We start from the raw sequence: 19260 nt of genomic DNA, 5'->3' as shown, positions 1-19260 counted from the left end.
CACACTGATAGCAAATGAACAAACAGGAATTTGTGAACTATGAAAATAAGCAAACAAACGAAAAGCCGATGCCGTTTGCAAACTTTATTGTAAAATGTGTAAATGTAGTTTGAGCGCTGAAGTACACTTTGCCAATGAATACTATAAAATCTGTCTACTCCAGTGCAATATTAACATCAAATATCCATTCCCATTCTCATCTATATGCATAGTAGTCAACATTAAAATGTTATATTGCAGTTCCCACTAATTCAGTGGTGGAATAGTCTGGAGAGGAGAACTTTAACAGCATTTTGTGGTTTATTTGTTTTGCGGCAAATCATTTACTGGAAGCACTGGAGTGTTTATTTACCTGGGTAAGGTTTTTTTTCAAACTTTGAAGATACAGAACTACATTCAATTCCACCTGAAATATGGTGTTTCTAAAGTGCATATAGAAAGAAAGGCTTAAACAGATAGATAAAAGGGAGTTTTTATAGCTACACTTTGTCATGGAGAAACAAGAAAATATGAAAGCTCTGATATTCATTTTTCTTCACATCACTCTCTCTGTCTCCCCACACACCACTTTTCTTAAAGAGAGTTCTATTCTTAGCAAAGGTGAGTCTTCCCCACCTGGTACAACTCGCCTTCAGTCTTATTTTAACGTCATCCAAACAGGTGGCCATCACCACACCTTGTGGAAGGGCTGTGTAAACAAGTACCGTATTTTTCGCTCTATAGGACGCACCAGACCACAAGACGCACCTAGTTTTTGGAGGAGGAAAACAAGAAAAAAAATATTCTGAATCTCAGAAGCCAGAACAGCAAGACGGATTGCTGCGCAGTGAAAGCAGCAATCCCTCTTGCTGTTCTGGCTTCTGGGATAGCTGTGCAGCCTGCATTCGCTCCATAAGACGCACACACATTTCCCCTTACTTTTTAGGAGGGAAAAAGTGAGTCTTATAGAGCAAAAAATACGGTACTTCTTTCAGTCCGTCCTGAATCTTGCAACATTCAGCGTCATTGGATGGCTCCAAGTCATTTGGGGTTGCTTTCAAAATGAAGGAGCTAAACTATAAATAGTTAAAGATACAAAATACATAGAAAAATACCAGATGAACTTGGACAAACTGTGGCACGAGAGCTTGAGCTAATGGAAGGCTATTTGTGGCTCTCAGTTCACTTTCCTCACACAATGCATTTTCATTAAGTCAGAAATAGCTCTCCATTAGGAGAAGCACCATGGGAGGTCACCTTAGGATCAGAACCATTAAATTCACGTTATGCCAAAAGTCCTTTCTGTGGACCCCGTGATTTTGATGGCGTTTGAGTCTAAGGTGTGGGTTAAACCACAGAGACTAGGACTTGCCAATCGGAAGGTTGGCGGTTTGAATCCCCGCGATGGGGTGAGCTCCCATTGCTCGGTCCCTGCTCCTGCCAACCTAGCAGTTCGAAAGCACATCAAAGTGCAAGTAGATAAATAAGTACTACTCCAGCAGGAAGGTAAACAGTGTTTCCATGCACTGCTCTGGTTCGCCAGAAGCGGCTTAGTCATGCTGGCTACATGACCCAGAAGCTGTACGCTGGCTCCCTCGGCCAATAAAGCAAGATGAGCGCCGGAACCCGAGAGTCGGTCACAACTGAACCTAATGGTCAGGGGTCCCTTTACCTAAGTCTAAGGAATGAACATAGATTTCTGGCCCTGTCTGTACAGATGCCATGCATCCTCACACTGCAGCAGCATTCTGGCAGAACACAAGTTTTGCATTCAAAATGGTAATAGGACAGGGCAAGATTCAAACAGATTGGAAAGGGCCTCAAGCTTTGAAGGCATTCTTGTCAGAAAACATCACCTTTTTAAAATTTCAGTCAGAATTTATTGCTACAAACACACAGAAAACTGGAAACAGATCAGAAAGCAGTGGGCTAGCTTGGCAAAGAGCTGAGTCCCTGCTACATCCAGCTTTAACACTAACATCATTATTATTATTATTATTATTATTATTATTATTATTATTATTATTATTATTAGCCAGATTTGCTTGTCTCCAAATGACTTACCAAACTTAAAAGCACAAGTTTATTTATTTATTTAAATTAATACGCTGCTTGATTTTTTAAAAAAACCTCGAAGTTTATACTGCATATTACACCACAAAACAAAATTAAAAATAGATGCCCCTCATAACAGCCACAGGATGCATTGGCTGCACACTAATAATAAACAATATCCTATTAGTCGATCAAAAACCTGGTGGGAAAGGTAAGTCTCTATCTGGCTCCCAAAAAAATGTAAATGAAGGCACTAGGTGGACTTCACTGGGGAGTGCATTCCACAGATAGAGAGCCACAACTGAAAACAAGGCCTCTCCCTTGTCACTTTCCCTCAGAGGAGGGACCTGGAAAATCACCTCAGCAAAGATCTAAGGATCTGGGAAGGGCATTTCAGAAGATACTGGAGTTCTGAGCTGTAAGATCTTTAAAAGTCGAAACAAGCCCAGAAGCATACAGGCAGCCAGTGTACAGTGGAGCCTCGGTTGTCAAACGTTATCCGTTCCAGAAGACTGTTCGACTTCCAAAACTTTTGAGAACCAAGGCACAATTGCTGGTTGGCAAAATCCATTGGGAAAAAATGGAGAAATGCGCCTCAGAAGCTGTTCAACTTCTGAGACGCGTTCAACAACAGAAGCATTCACTTCTGGGTTATCAGCGTTCGGAAGCCAAAGCGTTCAACTTCCGAAGCGTTCGACAGCCAAGGTTCCACTGTAGTTGGAACACGATTTGTGTTATATCACCTGTTGACTTTGAAACAGCCAGCCAGCCACATTCTGCATTAACTGAGTCTTCCAAACCACTTCCATGGAAAGCACGCCTGAGGTCACTGCAGCATAGATTACTGAATCCAAGTTATCCCTGTCCAGATAATGTTGTGGTTGGGCCACCAGTCTAAGCTGACAGAAGATACTCGGCACGACTGAGAGTACACGCAGCACAAGGGACAGCAACGGATCCAGGAAAAATCCTAAACTACTTACAAAACTAGTGCAACAATTTGGAGAAAGTCTCAAGAATATAAAAAGAACGTGGATTCTGACAAATGCCAAGAATTAGTCAGCACATTTCTTCATTCGTGACTTTCTATGTACAATTCCTGTATATATAATTCGCTTCTGACACGATGTTATCATTGCTCTTCACTTTTTGCTCTTCTCCTACTTTCACATTGCTCTCAGATTCTCTCTGATAACAGTTATTACAGAACTACAGTGAACTCTGATTATTAACAATCCTGGCAACCGAAAAGCAAAGTTTCTTTTAAAAGAGAGAGCATTCAGCCGAGCACCCGCAAGATTACCACTGAGTGGAAGCATTTTCCTTTCATTTCACCTTTTCCCACATCGCTTAGCTAAAAACAGTGGGGAAGGGGTGATATCAGGTATCCCACATCCCCCACAAGGCCATTCCTAATTCTAAAAGGTCCAAAGATGACTTTATTTATTAGACAATTTAAGTGACTATTGCTGGAAACTTTATTTTAAACCAGCGTGATTTGGTCACTGGAGAGCCTGAGGAAATTACTGAGCTTCAGATAGCATTTGATACATGCTTTGTCGTTATGAACAGCAGGATTAGAGCAAAGAGAAAATGGATTGCCAAACGAAGATGGTAGGTCCCACAGAAACCTCATATTATCCACTTACTGCCAGCTAGTAATGAATAGGCAAGCGGAAACAACATTTTGTGTTGGATGTCTAAGCTAATGTGCTTGGAGGTAAGAGCCATTGGATCATCACCCATATTGTACCGCGGATGGAAGGAAGCTTAAGAATATCAGCATGAAACAGAACATGAAATGAGGGCCAATCACTTTCTGAAGTCCCTCCAGTCTTTGTTGTTGTTGTTGTTTAGTTGTTTAGTCGTGCTGGACTCTTCGTGACCCCATGAACCAGAGCACGCCAGGCACTCCTGTCTCCCACTGCCTCCTGCAGTTTGGTCAAACTCATGCTGGTAGCTTCGAGAACACTATCCAACCATCTCATCCTCTGTCGTCCCCTTCTCCTTGTGCCCTCCATCTTTCCCAACATCAGTGTCTTTTCCAGGGAGTCTTCTCTTCTCATGAGGTGGCCAAAGTATTGGAGTCCAAGGATGGGGACCAAGCCTCCAATCTTGGTCCCCATCAAATAAGGAGGAAGAAAATTGGAATCGGTTTACTCAACAACACAGCTATTTTCAAAATATTCTTTGTTTCAGATTCTACATAGAATTATGCTTCAAGTCAAATGTATAATTGACATGTTTAATAAACTGATGGACAGCTGTCAGGATGCAGTCAGTGGCTCCCAGCTGGTTGCCCAGGAAAGTATAAAGACAAGGAAAAGTTTATTACAGCCCCTTTTTATTTCAGTCTTTACAGAAAAAGGCTATAGAACCAGCCTCTTGGATAATGGCGTTGTCCCAAGTGAATCTCCACACCCCTTCTCTCCCACTTCCTCATTCATCATTCTCATCACCTCCTCTATGGGTGCCTTTAAGTGCCCTCTGTCTTTGAGCTCTTTGCTCTCCTACTTTTAAGGCTCACCGGGTTCTGGGAGATGGAGGGTCTGGAATGCTTTCTAATGACAATGTGTCAGCCGAGTGCTGCTCTGCCTCTCCCATGATTTCCCGACTTTCCCCCTCATCTGCCTCTGAGCTGTGACCTCCCTCAAACCCCTGTTGTAAATCTATACTGTCTTCTTCCTCTTCCTCCTCCTTGGAATGGTCAGGCTGGTGAGATGGTCTCCACCATTCCTCCTCTGCCCAGTCCCCGACAACAACTCAATGAAGGCAAGACACCTTGGTGGCAGTCAAATCCCAAGCTCAGCTGGGGAAATTAGTATGCCAACTCCAGTGCTCATATAACATACTTTTCCTTCTAAGACGGTGGCGTGGTTCTGGAATAAGAGGGATTTGGACCCAGCACAACCAAAATCTCCCCTGATCTATGCCCAGCATGTCCCCAGGATGTCCTCATTTGCCATCTTTTCCAACAGAAGAGGGGGGCATTGGTGGTGAACCACTGGGAGAAGGGGCTTCTGAGGGTGGATTTCTCTCTCAACCCTGTGGTCCCTGGGGAGCCTTCCTGAGAACAATCATGTGTGCCATGAATGTTAATCATATGTTATTTGTTTATTATATTTCACTTACAATGCAGAATACAAAAAAGCTTATTTTTAAAGTTTTTTCATCATCATCATAATTTTTTAATTATTTCCACCCCGCCCATCTGGCTGAGTTTCCCCAGCCTCTCTTGACAACAAATATTCCCCAAATTACCGTATTTTTCGCTCTATAAGACACACCAGACCATAAGACGCACCTAGTTTTTGGAGGAGGAAAACAAGAAAAATATTCTGAATCTCAGAAGTCAGAACAACAAGAGGGATCGCTGTGAAGGAAAGCAGCAATCCCTCTTGCTCTTCTGGCTTCTGGGATAGCTGCGCAGCCTGCATTCGCTCCATAAGACGCACACACAATTCCCCTTACTTTTTAGGAGGGAAAAAGTGAGTCTTATAGAGCAAAAAATACGGTAAATGGTTCTGGAAAAATGTGATGGCCGCCCTTTGGTCCCTTTCATTGACTGTTGAGTTGGCCAATCTTTCTTGGAAAGGTGACAGTGGAGAGATATTTGCTGCAAAAGCTGTGGTCCATGTGCTGAGAGCCTGTGTCTCTGCCACTAGGAAGGGCCAGTTTGAGACATGTGGAAACTGTTCCTCTCCTTCTGGAGCAACTAATATCATAGACCAAGAGAAGGATCTTCCTTCCAAAGGATTTGGAAACCCCCCTCCTCCCCCTAACAAAATAGGGGAAGAAAGTTGTTTTTATCCATATGCAAATTTAATCAGCAGATTGGTTGATGACTTCATTAAAATTTCTTTAATCGAGCTGCAATCCTACTTATAAAAACTGTGCATTTAGATAACTAAATAATGTCAAAGATGGGGTAGTTATGAAACGTTTTGCCATTTAATCCTGTGAAAATTGTAACCCACTGTCCATTTTCCCCAGGGCAGGGAGGAAGCTGGAGCAAAGTCCTTCCCATCTGTGCAAAGTACATTCCGGACCCACTCACGTATGTTCCTATTTTTGTAATACAGATACCGCTTCCTTGCCCAAGAATAGTTTCTTTGCAATTTACAATATTATCCGATAATACAGCTGTGCTGTACCCCAAGCGAAAGCAAGTCAATATCACCTTGCAAAAGGTGATATTGCATAAGGAATGCAGAATTAACAGAGGGAATTCCCTACCAAAAGATGTGGCAAAAAAAACACCCACTAGTTTAGATAGCCAGGGATTTCTCTAATTCTTTTAAAAAGCTACCTGACAAATTTGTGCAAAACTCAGCAAAACTCAGCACTTGAACCTGACATGCAACTTGAAACTGAAACTGTTAAATTACGTTTCTTTCCATCACAGTTCCGATGCATCAACAGAAACTATAAATACAAGCAACATAATTCTTTATTTTTGCCTGTGCCAGACAAGGCTGCAAGGATGGAAAGTTATTCCCAGAGAGATTGTGTTCCCCAAATGCTATATTTCACAGTGCTGTATCCTGATCCCAAATCTTTCCGTTTCCCAGAGGAAAAAAAGGGTATGAAACATTACGGCATAAATATGAAATATGTGTTCACTTCTTTTACCCCTTGATCACATCAGCAACAGCTGGAAAAGAGGCTTCATCAAATGGAAGGAAAGATCTGTCAAATAATTACAGGTCAACCTTTTCTTTTTATTGCTCTACAAGTCAAAGTCTTAAGAGATCCAGCCATAACTCTTGTTTCAGCGTTTCTGTTTCATATAAAGATGGGCCTTTTCCCTGCCCGTGGTTACTCTTTACCACATCAGGTCAGGTAGTTGTCATAGTTGTTGTCATTGATGTGTCTGGTACAACTTCTGTCCCTCTAGGGCAGATGTGCTGGACTTTTGGCTGATGCTGAACTGAAACTCCTATCAGGCCCAGCAAGCATGGCCAAGAGCAAGGGATGGTGGGAGCTGTGGTTCAGAAATATCTGTAGGGGCAAAGATTCCCTACACCTGCTCTGTTAAGTGCAATTGTTTATTTGACACTGAAATGGTGAATGCCTGGATGTGTATTGCTAACATTGGGGATTTTCCATGGCAGCACACTAAGTGCTCTCTGAGCTCTAATTGAGTTATTGATTAAATGAGAAAGTTCTCTGCTCCAGCTCTTGAGTGTTTAACCTTAGATCACATGACTGAAGCATTCAATTGCAAATCACCCTCTTGAAGGGAACTCAGTGTTCCTTTTTCTCTGGAGCCTCAGAGACGACAAAGGATGTAATAATGGTTTTCCAAGTGCTGCATCGCCTTAGGCAGGATGCAAGCTAACACAGGCTGGAATGGCAGAGACATAGTTTTTATTTCTGGAAGAAGTAAAGCTATTTCTTATAGGATGCTGATCCTGTGATGAACATGCACAAGACATTGTATGGAATTATTTGGATGAATCTTTGATGTTCTGTTTTGAAGAAAGTCCTGCAAGTAAAGTTTTGAACAATACTTATGGGTCGGGACAATGTATTGTTCCAAAGAGAGTTTCCCTGCTGGATTCTTTTTCAGGATTGACTTTTAGTGACTTGCATTATTACTGCAACCACTAACCCTGATAACAACATTCAAACTCCATTGTTGGGAGTCAGCATGCCTCTGAATACCAATTGCTGAGAATCACAAGTGGGGAGAATGCTGTTGCGCTCATGTTCTACTTGCAAGCTTCCTATAGGAGAGCAGGATGCTGGAACAGATGATCCAGCAAGCTCTTCTTATGCTCTTATGCTCAAAGCTTGCACAATTTTTTTAAAAAAGAAATAAAGCTTACAGGGGCAGCCCAGTGAGGACTGAGTGTGCCCAATAGTGATAGAATGTGGAAATATTGTTTGCGAAGGGGAATGTAATAGTGGGGCTGGAATCCTGAACAGGGTGCACTCCACACTGCAATGTTTTGTCGCACCTCCCTTGAAACATTTATAAACATCTGCATTTTTATGGGATTTGTAAAGAGCACATCACAGGGTATCCCTGAAAACATGCCACCGCCACTTTTAGCATTGTTCTGAACTCGAAACATGATGAGGATAGCAAAGCGGCGTTTCTCCCCCACCCACCCACCCACACAACACACACACACATACCAGAACCAGCTGCCCCAATTAACACTTGATGCCCAGTGCCATTCAAACAACACTGTATTTGATCATCTTCCAATTGGGGAGGAGGGTGGGAGAAATTAGTGGAGAGGAAAGCCAGCTGTTCACTATCTCTTGGCACAAAAACTGCATCACTGCTGAACTGAGAAAGCAAGAAAGGCTATCCTATTCTAGAGGACACCACTTTTTCATACTGCTTGGTCAGTGTTAACAAATGGTAATCTTGCTGATGCTAAATCCACCATCAGCAACTAATTTCAACATGAGTTTACATTTTGAACTGAGCAAGGACTATAGAGCCAGCCCCATTGGCTCTGTATTCTCAATGCCTTCTATCTATCTACATGCAAGTGCATGCAGAAAGCACCACACTACACATTTAAAGTTTTGAATTATGGTGTTGGAGGAGACTCTTGAGAGTCCCATGGACTGCAAGAAGATCAAACCTATCCATTCTGAAGGAAATCAGCCCTGAGTGCTCACTGGAAGGACAGATCGTGAAGCTGAGGCTCCAATACTTTGGCCACCTCATGAGAAGAGAAGACTCCCTGGAAAAGACCCTGATGTTGGGAAAGATTGAGGGCACAAGGAGAAGGGGACGACAGAGGATGAGATGGTTGGACAGTGTTCTCGAAGCTACCAGCATGAGTTTGACCAAACTGCGGGAGGCAGTGGAAGACAGGAGTGCCTGGCGTGCTCTGGTCCATGGGGTCACGAAGAGTTGGACAGGACTAAACGACTAAACAACAACAACACCACCACACATTTAAAGTGTGTTACTTCCTCCAAAGAACCCCGGGAACAGTACTTTCCCCCTCAAAGAGCTACAATTCCCAGTACCCTTCACAAACTACAGTTCCCAAGATTCTTTGGGGGAAAGTCACGTACTTCAAATATCTGCTGTGTGTGCTTTTAATGTATGGTGTGGCTTCCACACACCCCTCTCCACCCTACTTTAAGGGAAAGGATTGTGTTACAGTACTATTAGTCAGAAAAATTAGGTTGGGTTGGGTTTGCATTGCAAACTAAAGAACTTAGTTCAGAATCTAAACTGCAAAATGTAGTATTTGGGTATATGAAAGGATCTAGAATATTTCTGCACCAGTCTTCCAGGATTTGGGGTATTGTGGTGTTTCGGCAGGACTTTTATCTCTGGACTTTTGCCTCAGTGAGCAGCAGAACCTCCTAGTGTTTTTTTTAAAAGTAGAAAGCTTTCATATGGCACTTTGCTAAACGTAATTTGCTGCTTTTTTGCTTCTCTATTTGGGCACAAATTTGTGGTGCCTCTGCCAGAAGGATCATTTAGCAGCCAACATCTAAGAAACAGATGGTATAATTAGTGGTCAGTGTACTTGATTCTTAGGCCGTACTCCTGCAAGCTGCTCCCTTTCTCTCCAATGTTCCCTTGGAATCATAGAATTGTAGACTTGAAAGGGACTCCGAGGGTAGTCTAGTCCAACCCCGAGCAACGCAGGAATCTCAACTAGAGGTGGCAGCTGTAGCTCAAGAGAAGGCCAGCATGTGGGAAAGAAGTCCTAGAGCTGAGTGCCTGAGACAGAAACGGTGCAATATCCTACCAGCCCATGGGCAAGGACACTGTGCTGTAGCACAGAAGCCCCCAAGTGGAATCCCAGCAGTGGCGGAGCTTCACTGGGGGAGGCAGAGAGCAGGTGGGAGAGGGGCTGGCGCATGTACCAGGGGCGTGGCATGCTGCCCCAGGGGCGTGGCACGCCTCCTGGGGGCATGGCGCCCAGCATGAGGGGCAGCCACAATGGAAACCCCCCGGGATTGCACTGCCAGGGGTGGTGCACTGCCCCCGCACTCCTCTTCCTCCGCCTGTGAATCCCAGATATCTCCATTTAAAAGGATCAGGAAGCAGGAGATAAAAGGACACCTCTGTTTTTCCTGTGCCCAAGACCCTAGGAAGCTGGTGACAGTCAGAGGAGACAACATAGCCTGAGCTGGCAAATGTTGCTAAGCAACTGTGGGGTGGGTCACTCCCCAAAAGGAGATGAGGAGGAGGAGGAGGAGATGCAACATTTAGCAGACCAGCCATCATGTTGGTTGGATATGAGCTTCCACCACCACCAATATCATTTCAAATGCCTTTTCCTGTCTCTATATATTTACCTCCATATTGCAATGAATTAAATGGGGCACGAGGAGAAAGAATTTCAGGAAAGCCAGCATGGCATGTACAACGTGTGAGGTGGAGTGGAAGAAGAGGGGGAGATTAGGGTTACCAGACGTCCCCGGTTCCCGGGGACAGTCTCCAGATTTGCAAATCTGTCTCCAGACAAATTCCGTCCCCAGAATGTCCCCAGATTTGCAAATCTGTCCCCGGGAAATGTGGCAACGGCAGCCTCAGCAGCCCGGAGCCAGCCTGGTGGTGCAGTTGGCTCTGGCTGGCTTCAGGAGCTGCTCGCTGCCATGGCACCCGCCATTTTTCCTGTGCCAGGGCAGCGAGCAGCTCCTGAAGCCAGCCAGAGCCACCTGCGCTACCAGGCTGGCCCCTCCTGGGCCTTCCCTGATCTGTCAAAACAAAGGGGGAGGGGGGAAGGAGATCGGGGAAGGCTTGGAAGTCATGGGTGGGTGGCGCGCCATTGCTCTTTAACTTTGCATTTATGTTTCACAGGGTGTGAAAGAAGGACTTTGCACCTTCATACAATATGCATGTGTGCTTGGGCCCAGGGTCTTTTGCCTCACCATCCCCACTACTGACTCCCTGTTGCTACTCAGCTTCCAAATTCATTGAAAACAATCTGGTAACCATAGGGGAGATGGGATTAAGTCTGCAGGCTGGGCCCTTGATTTCCACACAAATGTTCTGTGGAGGTCAAGGGGAAGCCATCAAGCATGAGCTAGGCACATGCGCGCACACACTCATTGTACACATGATTTTCCGGGGGTTTTCTCCAAACTCTACAGACTCAATCATCTGAGGGGTGGGGGGTGGAGAGAGGACTCCCTGAGGAGAGAGTGGGAAAGTGGAATCGCACAGGCAGAAAATCCTGCACTAACAGGATTACTTCTTTGGATACAACCCAATGTCTTTTGGTGGCCCCCAGTCACATAGCTCCCAGTCGCATAACAGATTGAGGTTGAATCCTGACAAGACAGAAGTACTGTTTTGGGGGGACAGGGGGCGGGCGGGTGTGGGGGATTCCCTGGCCCTGAATGGGGTAACTGTGCCTCTGAAGGACCAGGTGCGCAGCCTGGGAGTCATTTCAGACTCACAGCTGTCCATGGAGGCGCAGGTAATTCTGTGTCCAGGGCAGCTGTTTACCAGCTCCATCTGGCACGCAGGCTGACACCCTACCTGCCCGCAGACTTGTCTCGCCCGAGTGGTGCATGCTCTAGTTATCTCCCGCTTGGACTACTGCAATGCGCCCTACGTGGGGCTACCTTTGAAGGTGACCTGGAAACTACAATTAATCCAGAATGCAGCAGCTAGACTGGTGACTGGGAGTGGGTGCCCGGACCACATAACACCAGTCCTGAGAGATCTGCATTGGCTCCCAGTACGTTTCCAAGCACAATTCAAAGTGTTGTTGCTGACCTTTAAAGCCCTAAACGGCCTCGGTCCTGTATACCTGAAGGAGTGTCTCAGCCCGGACACTGAGATCCAGCACCGAGGGCCTTCTGGCAGTTCCCTCATTGCAAGAAGTGAGGTTACAGAGAACCAGACAGAGGGCCTTCTCGGTAGTGGCGCCCCCCTGTGGAACGCCCTCCCTTCAGTTGTGAAGGAAATAAGCAGCTATCTTCTCTTTAAAAGACAGCTGAAGGCAGCCCTGTTTAGGGAAGTTTTTAACATTTAATGCTGTATTGTTTTTAACAGTTGATTGGAAGCCGCCCAGAGTGGCTGGGGAAACTCAGCCAGATGGGTGGGGTATAAATAATAACTTATTATTTTATATTATTATAGCTCCCAGTCACATAGCTCCTAGTTGCATGGCATTTCCATTAAATTAATGGTGATGTGGAGGTCAAGATGGGCAAGGGTATTTATAATGAAACAGTAGAAAGGGGGGGCACAGACCAAAATAACCGAGATTTACCAAGAAAAGAAAAGAAGAAAAAAGCCTACAAGGATTTAAAAACAGTATCTAGAGCGTGGAGAAAGGAAAAGGCAACCTATACAGCGACAAACAATAAATCAAAGAAAGACTTACATAAACCACAAAAGATCTGATTATTTACACTGCAAGATTTATTAGCTCTCCGTGCTTTATAATGCTGCCCTTATGATATTCATATGTTTTTACTGAAATGTCAGGGTTTCTTTCTTGTTTTCTTGTTTTTATGTGAGAGAGGATTAATGGCCACATCAACTCAGGAACCTTGCAATTTTGACAGCTTCAAAATGATACAGGATGAGACTTATTGCTTGGCAGATCTGAAGTTCTTTTTTGGAACACCAGGAGGAGAAATTACCAGTTCCGCTTGAGATGCTCTTTGCACTGCTACTGCAGAGAAACCATACTCTGTGCTGTTTCCACATGCCACGTGCAGGAGAATCCATTGCTGCTATTCACAGGAGTAAGAATATTTATTGAAAAGACCAGGAATGTGTTTCAAAATGGGGCTGGAACTGTCCACATTTGGACAATTCTTTCTGATCTCACAACGAAGACATGGATGCCTCCTTCCAGTAAGGAAAATTGGTCATGTTCCCTATATAGCCCCTGCAAAAGGGGGGGGGGCAGGGCACAGATTAGGTTCCCCAAACACAATTGATTTACCTTCCTCCGTTTTTGAGTGGTACCACTCCTACCAGCTCCAAGAAAAGCTGGTTAGGAGAAAGCTGTACTAGGACCACAGAGATGTAGGATATTATCTACCAAGCCTTCCGGCCATTTCCTGTTTCCCTGCTAATTACCATAGCCTTGAGCAACATTCGTGGGTAGCAAATCATGAAGAACAACAGACAGCGTAACCCACTCACAACCAGAGGGGAAAGAAAACACGCAAATCAATAAATATGCACGGACAACACTTCCTGCAGAAACTTACCAAACTATTCCCTGAGCCCCAGAGCCGATTGGTTTTAAGTTCTGGTAGCGCTTGAGAACTGTGAAGGTCGAGTCACCCACTTCCACGCTGTAGAACTGGTTGTCAACTTTGCTTTTACTCATGTTGTAATATTTGGCAATATATGACACATCCACTTGTTTCCCGAATCCCTGTCGCAGAGACAAAGTGGGGAGGGGGGCAGCAGAGGAGAAGAAAGAAAACAGAATACCAGTAAACTATCAGCATAGCAATGAGGCAAAACAGACACCCAAGACTCTAAAATGTGACCTGCCCTGTCATTTCAAACTTGTTGTCAAAGAATTTCACATTGACAGCCAGCTTTCTTAATGACTTTCGTGTGATCTTTTTCAAACCTTATTTCAGATAAGAAATGGCCCTTCAGATCATATCAAGCCCTCCAAAAAGACTAGAGGATTCAACATTGAAACCCAGGGGAAGTTTTGCCCCACTTTTAGCAGTCACAACATATAATGGGATTATGTTTCTATTTTCCCAGTTCCCTTAATATATTCCTGTTTTAAAATATGTGTATTAGTCTGATAAATTAATATCCCATCCTTCTCCACATAAATGTTTCCAGGGTGACACACAAAATTAAAAGAACAAAATCAATCTGCAAAAATAATTATAACCAAGAACTGGAAAAGGAGTAATCTAATCCTTATTAGACTGGATTGAGAAAACATGGTCTGTTTTAACCATGATAAAATTAACTTACTTTAAGAGAACTCGTATAAATCAGCCAAAGAGATTTATGAAAAAACGAGCTGTTTTCATTATGTTTTGGAATGATAAATACCAAAGCAATATACAAACATATGATGCTTTTAATTTATGGTAATCTTATACAAATTATTTGCAAGCATTTCTGTATTGTACAATTAAAAAAAAAGAATAAAAATAATAGCAAAGTGAGTGTCTTAAACACAGCAAGTAAGACAAGTTCAACAGCAGTTTTCAGCCGTGGGAAATAATGTACAGTATTTGGTGCTGATATGAGCTGGGAAGCACATTCAAAAAGGAGAGCGCCACAGCCGAGAAGCCCTCTCCCCAGTTGCCACCTACTCCGTAACACTGGATGGTGATCCAGTGAAGATCTTGGTTTGCAAGTAGGCTGAAGAGGGGCTAGGTAGTCCTTCAGGGGCCCTGGTCCCTGAGCTTTAAAGTCCAGTCTAATATGTTCACACCTGAGTATCTCCTAGAACCAAAGGATGGACTTCTCTGTGGGGCAAACAAAGGAGTTGCTTTGATTCTCTTAGTTTTTCGGTTGTTATGCACAGAATGAAAACTATAATTAGAATCATAGAATTGTAGATTTGGAAGGGACCCCGAATCTAGCCCCCTGCAATGCAGGAATATGCAGCTGTCCCAGATGGGGATCAAACCTGCAACCTTGGTGTTATCAACACTACACTCTAGCCAACTGAGCAATCCAGAACTCTCCAGCATGAACACACAGAAGCCCTAGGGCTGCTGTTTCTGGGGCTGGCCCTCTCCCTTTTCTCTGACCTAGCACCCTGACAATGCCAGGTGGCTGGAGGTAGCCACCCTTTAAATTCTCCACATTGTCCCTCACTTACAGTCACTCTGGAGCATGGTGAGAAATTTAAAAGGTGTCTAGATATTAGCGCCCAGCAATGCTGAGAACTAGACCATTGCAAGCAGGTAAGCGTACCAGAGCCTATCAGATGTCAACTGTGTCCAGATCCCCCTCAAACCTGAAACCAAACCAGATATATGTGTGTATGCATACTTAAGAAGTCCATTTTCTGTCTCTCCTGGACCTCTCAGACTGTCCATTTCCCCAGTTCAGGATGGCTGGAACTTGGAAGAGAGGTCTTGCTCAAATGAAGCAGGTCAGACTGGGACCTTATGTAGAAACTGGACAGTCTACTCTTTCCTGCATGTCAGCCCAGCCCTGATCTGGCAGGTCCTTCCATGGACTTCCCTCTCCTCTCAGGTGGCCTCGCATGCAACTGGCCGAGCACTTTGGAAACTGCTGCCTGGTTTCTTCTTCCTGCTTGGTTCTGAGAGTAGGTCTGGAATGCAGAAAGCTGGTGTCCAGGTTCAATAGATCTTCGAGGATCTGGGGGAATCCAGCTCCCACTGTTCTACCTCTGAGGAGACCTCAGATCTGAGGTATGGGTAAGGGTGAACCAGTTCTTTCCCCCCCAAGAAAAATAGGCACTGGAACTCAACATGAATTTGTTACAGTAAGTCACTGGGCAACTTGGGGCAGCCCTGAACAGATGCCAGTTTGACAAGCACTGTGTTCACAGAGGTGCTAAAACTCCGGCAAGCTGTCTCCCCTAGCTGGTTTAGGGGGTTGCCCCTGGTTCAAATAAATAAATAAGGTCAAATACATGCATCCCTCCCCACCTGCCATTGTGTTGGTATTCTATTTCTTTACAGTCATACAGTTACAGACACTTCAGATTGCATTTTTTCGGGTTGCAGACCGCCAAAACTCAGAAGTACCAGAATGGGTTACTTCCGGGTTTTGGCAATCGCACTTTGCGCGTGTGCAGAAGTGCCGAATTGCAACCTGCATGTGCGCAGACATGGGTTGCGAAGGCTGCGGGTTGTAAATGTGCACCCTGCACGGATCACGTTCGCAACCCAAGCGCCCACTGTATATGCATTAGGAATGTTCAATGTTCAACCAACTGTTTATTAAACAGCACAGAAACTACACACCAGCCGTGCTTTTCCCCTTGTCTCCTTCCCAAGACTCTGGCTTAGTATTCTTTAGGATAAAAGCAGTGCTGAGTAATGAAACAGAATGCAAAAGGTAGCATATGGAGATGCCTGTCATTACACCCAGGGAGGGAGGGGCAGAGAGAAGAGGGGCTTCTGTCATTTGCGATAGTGCTTCAGGGGGCAAGGGGAGGGGGGGCCACTCTACCCACGACCAGACTGAGCGCAGCATGTTAATACATTCCTGGCTAATTGCCAAAATTAGCTTCCTCTTAATTACATTAGAGTTTCTGAATGTATTTATTTTTGCAAGCCACCCAGCAGGAATATGTATTTACAAGGGAGAGAAGGGAGGAGAGAGGGGGGTGGCGGGTGGAGAGGAACCATCCAGGAATGCCAGGAGGACAAAAGAGGCCGAGAAAAAGCAAATTTGCAGAGCAAATTGAATCGTACTACTTTAATGCCCTGTGAGTTTTCCTCTATTGTTTTCGCGGAAAACACCCTGAGCACCCTTTATTTGTGTTATCGGTACTATTAGCAGCAGTTGCAGGTTGGTGAGCAGCCAAAAGAGCATTCTGAGGCTGTGCCTTGCAGGTGCCAGGAGCCAGGTTGCCATCTGTTCATTATGGGCTGCTCATATTTGGGAAGCTTTGATCGTAATAAGGAGAGCTCTGCTTGCAGGCACGGTTTCTCTGTATTATCTCCTAGCTAGCTAATGAAATCTCAAAGGCGCCGGTGGACTCGCTCCACCATGAAAGAGGTGTCAGACACCAGTTTGAGAGGCTGAGCTAAACCATGAGTCAATGCAGTATACTGTACTCTTTGATAGAAGGATCAAAGACAATGTATGATTCAAGGGCCTTGTCCAGTCCAGAAAAGTCCTTCCTTCTCCCTGAGCAGTCCTACACTGCCACATTATGGTGAATCTTATTTGTTTTGCAGGGCCCTGGATAAGCCACCTGCCCTGATCTAGACCAACAGCCTTTTGTAAGACACAGCCAATAACCTGCTCGTTCCCCGCCCTGCCTTGCTTTGATACAGATTAGTCTACTCGATCCATAATACAACATGATATAAGCAGAGAATCAATGCACTGAATGAAAGTTATGAGCAGATGGAAAGCTTTAAACATTTGAGCCAAGTGACATGGTGCACCAAGAAAGGAGGATAACTGTGCAACCCTAAGCCAAGATTCACCAGGATTGGAAGGTTTCGATTCAGCAGATCTTGGGCTTTCTCAGGATCTGTCCCTCACCTCAGTGCAGCTCAAGATATCCCCGACCCTGGCTCAACTAGAACTCAACAAGTGGGATTTACACCGGTATAAGTCCTCAGAAAGGGGCATGGCAGGACAGGACAAAGTTACACCTGTTCCAAACCACTTTCATCTCAGTCATGTTACATAGCAAACCAGGAAAATTTAGCCTGCAAAAATGGTGGTGTAAGTCAAATTCCACCTGAAGGGAGTTTGGAATAGGGGTAGTTGACCCCAGTGTGATTTATACTGGTATAAGTTATGCCAGCTTTCCATAGTTAAGACTGCTCTGCAAGTCATGATGTCAGGAGCAAGCCAGCAATAAATCACACTGAGTTAGTGAAGTTAACTCTTTATTAGAAGCAGCAAGGTCTGCTCAGGAGTGCCAGGCCTAATGAGCACAGCAAATCTTCTTTGATAGGTCTTGCCCCTATGAAGCAGTTGCAGAGACCGAGGGTCCCTGCCTTCTCACAGCTGCCTATGTCTCCTCCTCTCCCGGGTCTTTCCCAAAGCAATCTGAAACTGCACCTACATGATGCTAACTTCTTCTCCACTCTCTTCATGCCTCTCCTGGTTCTGGGAGGAGGGGAGCTTGTCACAGCCAGAGGGAAAGACATCCATGACTCTGCACCAGCCTGGCTAATCTCTGCCTCTTGGCCCCCCTAGGCCTTGGCAAAGTTTGTTATTTTATATGATTTGGATCCATCTTAGATGGAGAAGGATGGGGTAGTAAAAAATTACAAGTTTGCGCTCTCAACTGACAACGTTTCAAACAAGTACAGCCCATACATAGGGATTTCCTTGAAATCTGTTTTGTCACTTTATTCAGAAAAAGGAAATTCCATTTCAAGGAGGCTATTCCCATCACCCAATAACATCAGCCGTGTGGGAGAGCGAGTTAATCCTCGACCCAAGGAAATAAATTGCTTTATCAATAATAATGAATGAGATACAGACAGCAAAGTATATTACACTAACCAGGCTATAGAAGTGATTAATAATGATAATTATTCCGCAGCAACAGCAGTTGTTAAATAATTAAAACCACATAGCTGTGGTGATCTCTAACATTTCTGTCTTCCTAATGCACTTTAGAGCCTAAATGAGAACTGGTAAAGTTTTATTCATAAAGTTTAAGCAGGTGGAGGCCAACCTGTTTGTGAAATTGTGCCACCAGGTCGGTTGTTATTATCTGTATCTTGTTAATGAGGCTCTCACTGGGCGGCATTGAAGAAGCCATTATCTCTCAGCCTAACTTACAAACTCTCACACACATGTACTCAAAAACACAGTTGCCTTTACACGGTATTGTTGGGCCTGGAGTCTAGCTTTGTGGCAATCTACAGCTAGGATCTGTAGGGTCAAATGGGCCAGAGGCAGGAGATGTGGATAAAGACAGCCTGGACCAGATCAGAAAAACACGGACTAAGGTTAGGCAACAGAGACATAGACAATGGGCTGGTGGCTGGTTACTGAGTTGGATAGGTGAGAAGCAAAGGGCCAGTGGCAAGCATATACCAGTAGTAAAAAGCAGACCACAGGTCTTGTAACAGATGAGGTCAGGCCAGGCCATCTGTATTGTTACCATCAGACAAGCCGCTCAGGCTATACTCAGGAGCAGGACTTGCATTCAGTCAGGAGGGGCCCCTATTGGTCCCTTGAGACCCTTGGTCATGGCTGGAATGAAGAACCCATATGGGTGATGCAGCAACATGGCAGAGATTTGGCAAGTATTGCCTAAGCATGAAAGTTGTCCCAGTGTCATGGACTGGCTGGATGCTGAGGTACCATTATAGAAGGTACCAGCTGGGAAACCCACAAGGGAAGAAGGCTCATGACCAGGGGTTGGTGGTGATCAGAGGGAGAAATCTCAGGCTCCTTGGGAAGGGCCTGGGCTAGGAGGAGACTTACAGAGCTGTGGGAAAGCGAGGACCTTCAGTCCTCATTGAGGCAAGACCTACCAGGAAGAGTTGCTGTGATCACTATACCTGCACTGTTTTGTTTCTTTGAATAAAGAGTTAACTTTATTGATACCTTGTGAGTCACTGATGTTGTTGTTGTTTAGTCGTTTAGTCGTGTCC

General features: G+C 44.8%; 1 protein-coding gene across 8 annotated transcripts in view; it reads right to left on the bottom strand.

Annotated features, from left to right (window-relative positions):
- MAPK10 (mitogen-activated protein kinase 10) overlaps window positions 1-19260 on the bottom strand; it is a 244030-nt gene that overhangs the window by 82735 nt on the left and 142035 nt on the right. For all 8 annotated transcript variants that reach the window (XM_081207164.1, XM_081207165.1, XM_081207163.1 and 5 more), the window contains one exon: window positions 13207-13376. In XM_081207164.1, coding sequence (XP_081063290.1) covers window positions 13207-13376 — 170 coding nt within the window. The remainder of the gene's footprint in view (window positions 1-13206; window positions 13377-19260) is intronic.

The sequence above is a fragment of the Podarcis bocagei genome, assembly GCF_964188305.1.
Source record: "Podarcis bocagei genome assembly, chromosome: 9".
NCBI classification, from domain to species: Eukaryota; Metazoa; Chordata; class Lepidosauria; order Squamata; family Lacertidae; genus Podarcis; species Podarcis bocagei.
The sequence above is the reverse complement of the archived record's forward strand: the minus strand, read 5'-3'. Positions and strand labels throughout refer to the sequence as shown.